Raw genomic sequence first — 7,458 nt, 5'->3', positions numbered from 1 at the left:
TACATCTTCCCTCCCACACACTGTGCAATAATCTCTCAAACAAGCAAAAGACAAATTGCCAGAACAAAACTACAGCACATAAACACTTGTGGATGCTGCTGAAACCCTCCAAACACACATTACTCTATTCTACACCTTGTTCATACAATGCCTTCCCATGGCATGTGTTCATATAATGCCTTCCCATGAAATGAGCATTGCAGCTGAGTCAGGCTTTGGGACACAGGAGTTTCCAGTTGTGCCAAAGCTGCCCTGGTACTGCTGCCCAGCTCTGGGGAGCACCAGAGGGACTGCACGGGATGAGGAGTCAGAGCTGCAAAGCCCAACCTTCCTGTCTGGCCTGTTGGAGCATTCCCAGGCATGACTGGAGGCTGGCTAAACAAAACCATCGTGTTTTAATGGGCCTTGGGAACATGGGGAGATGAAACAGGGATGGGATTAACTGCTCTGAGCAGGCATTTCCATTCACATCCCTGCTGCTCCAGGTCCAGACTCAGAGCAGATGAGGAAGGGAGAATTCTGATGTGACAAAAGGGATTGACACTAGGAAGGCCAATATGATTTAAAAAGCAGCAATAATTACAGAACAATAAATAACAAATAATCCTATATAATAAATAACAAATAATTCTATATAATATACATATACACCATAAATTAACAAACAACATGCAATCACATATAAAATTATGTATTTTCCTATAAATTATTTTGTATTATATATTATTATGTATCTATACATAATATATATGATAATATCTATAATATCTGTTATGTTATAATATATACTATACCTATTATAATATATCTATATTATCTATGTATCCAATATCTATTATCTATCTATAATATATAATATAGATAGATATATAATTATAATTATACTATATATTACATAATATCTATAATATCTATGTATCTATGTATCCAATATCTATGTATCTATCAATATTATAATTTATAATATAGATAGATATATAATTTTTATATATAATTATAATTATACTATATATATTACATAATATCTATAATTTATAATTATACTATACTATATCTATTATATAATACCTATATTATCTGTGTGTATAATATCTATTATCTATGTATCTCTCTATATTATAATTTCTATCACCGGTAGCAATAAGGCCCTGAATGAAAGCAGCCTCTACAATAAACACACATGCCTAAAAACCCGGTGTGCAGAACACGCCGAAAACGATTCAAACCCGTACGGGCACCTCCGGCACAGCACCGTTATCCCGTTATCCACATTTTTTTTAGTCCAGGCGGGAAGATGGAGGAGCTCACGGACCGTACCGAGAGCGGAACCGCAGCCCCGGGGCGCCGCCTGCGCGGAATGGGAGAGGAAGGGAAGGAGGAGGGACTGGAATGTGGGAATGGCTCAGGGCAGGCGTGGGATCCCAGATTCCAGTGGGATCCCAGAGTTTTAGAGGGATTGGAATGGGAAATGAGGCATTCCCGAAAGCCGGGAACTGGGAATGGAGCCGGGAATGGGGCTGGGAATGATGGGGATGGGGAGGAGGAGGAGGAGGGAAGGGAGGAGGGAATAGGGGAGGCAGGATGGCAGGAAAGGCGATCCGCGGCACCACAGAGCATCCCTGGGAAGGGACACATTCCTGAGAAGGGTCACATCCCTGGGAATGCGGACATCTCTGGGAAGGGGGACATCCCTGGGAAGGGAACATCCCTGGGAAGGGGAACAGCCCTGGGAAGGGGAACAGCCCTGCCTTCCCTGCTGCGTCCTGGGATGCCCTGCGCTGGAAGGGATCCACCAGGATCGCGAGCTCAGCTCCTGCTCCTGCACCCCGACAATCCCACCCTGTACCTCAGAGAGGTGTCCCAAAGCTCCTGAGGCTCTTGGGGCCGTGCCCAGCACCCTCTATTCCCGATATCCAACCCAAATCTCCGCTGGCACAGCTCCAGCCTGTCCCTGATCCCAGAGATCAGCGCTCCCCCTGTGAGGAAGCTGCAGAACCCAAATTGTCCCCTCCAGGTGAAACCAGCCAGCTGCCATCAGCTTCTCCTCCTGTGGCCCCTCCTGCCACACCAGGTCGTGTCCCCACGGGGCAGCCCGGGGACACAGAAATCGGCGCCACACCCGCTGCAATCACCCGTGTGTGGCACAGAGATACAGCACAGAGCACACCCAGCCTTTGCTCTCCTCACTCCTGATGGGAACAGAACTTCTGCAGAGCTCCCTGGCAGGGCAGGCATCTCCATTCACATCCTGGTGCTTCTTCTCACTTGCAGACATTCAGCACTGCTCGTTCTCTCTGCTGCCTTCCACATCCCAAATTCCCATATTCCAGGTTTAAGCACGACACTAAAGCAGCTACAAAAGTTCCTCCACCTTTCATGAGTTACAGTCCAAACAACCTCTCACACCCAAAAAACGCAGGGTTGGTTTTTTCCTTCATCCCGTCAAGTTTTACCTTTCGAAACGCACAGGGTGGGAGTGGCTTGACCTGCCTTTTACAGCGCTCATAATTAGTGCTTTCAGCTGGGTATTCACCAAGATACAGATCTTACTTTTCCAGTTCAGGCCAGGTGCAGGTTCCTACTGCTCCAAAAGGCTCATCCTCCTGCTATTTCAGCACTTCCTGGTGAGCATTTGTAGTGCATTTGTCTCTCTGACAAATCTGAGGTCTCATCTTGCCTCCCTCCACCTTTGCTGGGCCTCCAGTAGCCTCAGTAACACCTGAGCTGGAGCTGCTTTAATATTTAGCTTAGGACAAAGAAAAGCATGGACAGACAAGAGATTATGGGGCTGATGTTTTCACACTGGGAGCATGGGCAGGTGGAATATTAGGAAAATAAAATTCTTGGCTGTGAGGGTGATGGGGAGCTGGGATGGGATTCCCAGAGAAGCTGTGCCTGCCCTGGAAGTGCCCAAGGCCGTGGATGGGAGCACCCTGGGATGGAAGCAGGGGATTTTTGGGATGAGATGAGATGATCTTTAAGCTCCCTTCCAACCCAAACCATTCTGGGATTCTGTGAGCAGCCAGGAAGAAAACCAGAGATGTTCACAGTGGAGCACTCAGAGTCCTGACAAGGCACAGATCATTTCATGTGGGACACACAGAAGCTGTGGAGGTTTTTTGTAAACTTTGCATGGTGACGTGCAAGGCAGCAAGTGAAACCATCTCCCCGTGGATTGTACCAGAAGTGAGGTGCAGCTTCCTACACCAATTTTCCTGTTTGCTTTGTGCAGAGTCAGCCATTTCAATGGGCTGCACTGGCTCGTTTGGCCTGCAGATGAACAGAGTTCAGCAAAACAGCTCAGGGCAGGAGCCTCTGCAGACAGTTGTTTGCACACTGCTGCCTCATTTAGTGCAGCCACAGCCCCCCTCTGCTCTCCTGGAGCTGTTCTAACCAGAGCTCACAGCACTGAAAAGCATCACAGGATGTATTTATTATCTTATCCACACTGGGTACAATTAAACAGGGAACAAACAAGAGCTGGAAGCCTCGGAGTTCAACAGAATGTTAGTAAAACTCAGCTTTTGTGGCTGTGAAAGCCCTCAGGGATATTTGACAGAAGAAAAGCAGGCGCCTCCATGAAAAAATCACATTGTTTGAAATAAGAAATACAATGGGCTAGTGGAGCTGGGTGATTTTCTAGCATCACATTAGAGGGTTCAGCACTAAACTTATCCTCAGGTGAGATTTGGCAGATGAGAACCTGAGGGCACTTATTTGACACCGAACCTCCCCACGTAACTCTGGTTGCACAAAAGCAGTCTGGGTGCCCTGGGATACTCTCCAGTACTGTCCTTCAGCTGAAAGAAGAGGTTTTTTCTCATTGAAAGCCAATCCACGCTCTCCTCAACTCCACACAGCAGATCCCTGGCCCAGCAGGAGCAGAAACAAGCAGAACCAGCCACTCAGTGGTGACTTAGGACATCTTCTAACCCCCAAGATGTTCTCATGCTTTTGATTTCTTCTCCAAAAACAACCACAGACAAGCTACCCTGCAATTCTTATGAACTGGGCATTGCCCCAGTGAAACCAGAGAGGCAGAGAAAAAACCACCCTGGGATGGAGGAGGCCACAGCCAGAATTTAATTATTCTTGTGTCCAGCAGGAGCAAACCCCTCAGTCTGGGGGCTCCTAATCCCTCTGCAGCACTGAATCCTTGGCAGAGCAGGTTGTGGGTGCCTTGCTCACAAACCTGAGCCTCACAGCTCCAGCCTGGGCTCATTTCCTCCCCAGCCCTCTCCTTCCTGAGCTGCACAAAGGGAATGCTCCAGCGCCTTTGGCATCCTCAGCCTTCCCCTCAAGCCCCTTGGCCTCAGCTACCTCCGCAAGACCAGAACGAAAGAACATCACAGCCATCGGTTCTTTTTCAAAGGAGAACATGTTTTTATTAGGAGTTCCATGACTCAGAGGAGTTTTTGGAAGGAACACAGAGAGCCTGGCAGGTGCCCACACCTCAGGAGGCCACTCTGGCTCCTGCTTTCCCAAAAATATTGGCCCAGGGACTTGCCTGGGTTCACAGCTGCAATGCCTTCAGTGGATGTGCCCAGAGTGAGGTTATTTCAGGTTATTTTTTAATCTCTCCAGACACCTTGAGGAGCCCCAGCCACAGGCTGATATCTGCCCTGAACAGAGCCAAATTCAGTGAGATAAAGGCAGTGGAGGAGCTGCATCCCCACTGCTCCCCTCCCTCACCTCTGCATTTGCTTCTCAGCTCTCAGCGAGGCTTTTGGAGGAGGCTAAATCTGAACTGTGTCCTTGAACAGAGGGAAATTCACATTAAAACCCCAGGGAAAAGGTCAGAACACGATTCTGAGAGGTAAAGAAAACGAGAGAACTGTTCCATGCTCTGAGACCTGCTGGAAATAATCACATTTTTGACTCATTAGCCATGAATTCAGTTTACAAATGAGCCAACCCCAGAACAGAAAGAGCATCCAGGGTGACTCTTCACCATCCTCCCTCTCCCACAAAAACCCTGATTATTCTTCTTAACCAATCCCAGCCTAGGCCAGCACCTGCTGATGGAGTTTATTGGCACAATCTAATTCCTGACTCTTGTTTGTGAGGGCCTGAGTCAGTCCCAGAGAAATCACTCTGCTCTGAGATCAGCACCCAATGGAAGTGTTAAAAAAAGGAGTAAAGGAAATGTGTCATTAAAAACAAGGAGGTAAAACACTGCCTCACCTTGAGTACCATCACTTCACACTCAAAGGACAACTCCACTACACCCCTGCAAGCACTTCAGTCTTGCTCAGAGTCTTTCACTCGAGTGTTTAGCCAAGCACATTGTCCAAATCCAGGATTATTAAGGAGGGTGAGGATCAGGAAATCTTTGCCAGGTCATGCCCCTTACCCAGTCCCACTGGCAGGAAAATGGGATTTTTTCTCTATTCTGCATCGGAAATGAGGACAGAACATACAGACTGTGCAATAATTGGTTGCACACTGATCATATCTGGCGTTGCTGGAGAACTCAGGGAATCAGTGCCAGGCTCCTCCGTCTCCACTCAAATCCTTCTTCTCTCAGCTGTTCCATGTTCCTAGCACCGATCCATCTCCCCCAGGGGCAGCAGAAAGTCAATTCCATGTCATTTTAGGAGTTCTTTTCACGGGAACAAGCTCCAGCAGCCAGGGGATCATCCTCTACAACCCATTAACGAGCAGCCAAGAAGTTTCCACAGGTGCACTCCTACTCCTGAAGGGATCGTGCGTCCACTGAAGGGGCTTTTCTCCGCAATTTCCTCCTCACAAAGCGACAAATTTCAACCATGAACCCCAAGGACACCACGTACATGGCCAGGCCCCCAGCCTTGAGGAGCCAGTTGGGTTCTGGGGACGTCACCATGCCATACATGATCCACGCTCCCGCCCCGATCCGCAGCGCCAGGAAGAGCAGCACGAAGAGGAAATCCACCAGTTTGCCCAGGGGAGTGTGGTAGGAGCCCATTTCCCTGAGGAACCAGCGGGTCTGCAGCAGGGGGTTGGTGATTTCACTGACAAACACCACGGCGTTCACCTCCGTGGCGGATTTGCCCAGCCCCAGCACCAGGATCATGCCGCAGATGCTCAGGGTGTGGTGGAGCAGCATCAGGTCCCCCTCGGTCTGGAAGTACAGGCACCAGCCCAGGTCAAAGATGAAGTAGCCCAAGGTCAGGGACAGCACGTGGATCTGGAGGGGGGTGTTTGGTGAACCTGGAATGGAAGGTGTGCGTAAGCTTGGGGTTTTATTTAAGATTTTTCTATTTTAAGATTTTCTATTTTTCTGCTTTATAGATCAGTACAGGTCGATTGTGCTTCTCTGCTCCTGAATTTCCAGCCTTATCCAAGTGCCAGGAATCAGGTGGCACTATTAGGTGGCAATATTTGGTTCTGCTTCCCCTTCACACCCATCCCATCCTGCCCCATCGCTGCTTCCCTTCTCCTTCCAGCCTTTTAGGAAAGCCAAACCTCCATCAGCAGCACTATCTGAGATTTAATGCCAGAAACCAGCCAGCAAAACCTTACAGCTGAATTTCAGGAGTTATTACACCCTTCAAGATGTGAAAGCACTTTGTTCTCCATGCTTTGCTACACCTGATGCTGCAATAAACTCAAGCTGCCAACCTGGAAACTTCCAATTTGTACATGGACAAGCCAAAAAAAAAAAAAAAAATAATAAAAGGATGAACAGTGAGAAGTGGTGGGAAAAGAAACAGTGGAATTAGACAAAATTTGGCCCCTAACACGCAGCTGTGAGAGGAGAGGAAATCAGCCCCTACCTCCACCTGTGACAGGGTGAGGGTGAGATTCCAAACATACCTGCGTGGGTCAGGGGCCAGGGGCCATCCAGGAACATGACATAGCCGGAGAGGCAGGTGACAATGAGCCCGTGCAGGAGGGTCACCAGGCGACAGCTCCACTTGCAGGAACGCTGCCTGTTCCAGCGGCAGAGGCTGCTGTAGAGACACAGCCAGGCGACAAAGCTGCAGCTCACCTCCAGGACGATGGGAACCATCCTGCTGGACACGGAGGGACAGCGTGAGCAGGGCAGAAAGCCGTGCTCACCCCGACCACCCAGCACATCCCTGGAAATCCCGGATAGGGTGGAGAAAAACCCTACAAAAAGCAGAATAAACCCGGTCCCCCTGCCGTGAGCGCCGTCTCCAAATTTCCCCAACGGGAAAACAAACTACAACTGCAACCCTCCCGCTGCCTGAGGGTGCTTTGGCAGCGGGAGGGAGCAGACCCCATCCCCATCCCGGCACGGGGGTACCCGAGATCCGCAAATCCTCACCCCGCTCCGGCCCTGCGCTCCCGGGACCTGCGCCCGGCTGGGGCTGCCCGGGCGGGGAGGCGGTGCTGGCGCTCCCGGAGCTTTTTATCGTCCCTGCCCAGCCTTTTCCAGCCCTGCCCAGCCCAGCTCTGCCCGGCCCTGCCCGGCCCGGCCCCCTCCGCATCCCCCGAGGATGCTCCGCCGCC

At 49.7% G+C, this 7,458-nt stretch overlaps 1 protein-coding gene across 1 annotated transcript; it reads right to left on the bottom strand.

The window, feature by feature from the left end:
- Window positions 1–5,689: 5,689 nt before the first annotated feature.
- On the bottom strand, window positions 5,690–6,994 carry LOC102038529 (TLC domain-containing protein 5-like). The gene is made up of 2 exons (XM_005430016.1): window positions 6,799–6,994; window positions 5,690–6,192 (listed from the first exon to the last, which is right to left on the bottom strand). The coding sequence occupies exons 1-2, from the start codon at window positions 6,992–6,994 to the stop codon at window positions 5,690–5,692; spliced, it is 699 nt and encodes a 232-aa protein (XP_005430073.1).
- Window positions 6,995–7,458: the final 464 nt, after the last annotated feature.

Source organism: Geospiza fortis, unplaced genomic scaffold, assembly GCF_000277835.1.
Source record: "Geospiza fortis unplaced genomic scaffold, GeoFor_1.0 scaffold110, whole genome shotgun sequence".
Classification (NCBI taxonomy): Eukaryota; Metazoa; Chordata; class Aves; order Passeriformes; family Thraupidae; genus Geospiza; species Geospiza fortis.
The sequence above is the reverse complement of the archived record's forward strand: the minus strand, read 5'-3'. Positions and strand labels throughout refer to the sequence as shown.

What these genes read in the sequence shown, in the direction of transcription:
- LOC102038529 (XM_005430016.1), bottom strand. Translation starts at nt 6,994, where the DNA reads ATGGTTCCCATCGTCCTGGAGGTGAGCTGCAGCTTTGTCGCCTGGCTG. An exon ending in CTGGCCCCTGACCCACGCAG is followed by an intron (nt 6,193 to 6,798) that starts GTATGTTTGGAA and finishes CTTCCATTCCAG; the next exon opens with GTTCACCAAACACCCCCCTC.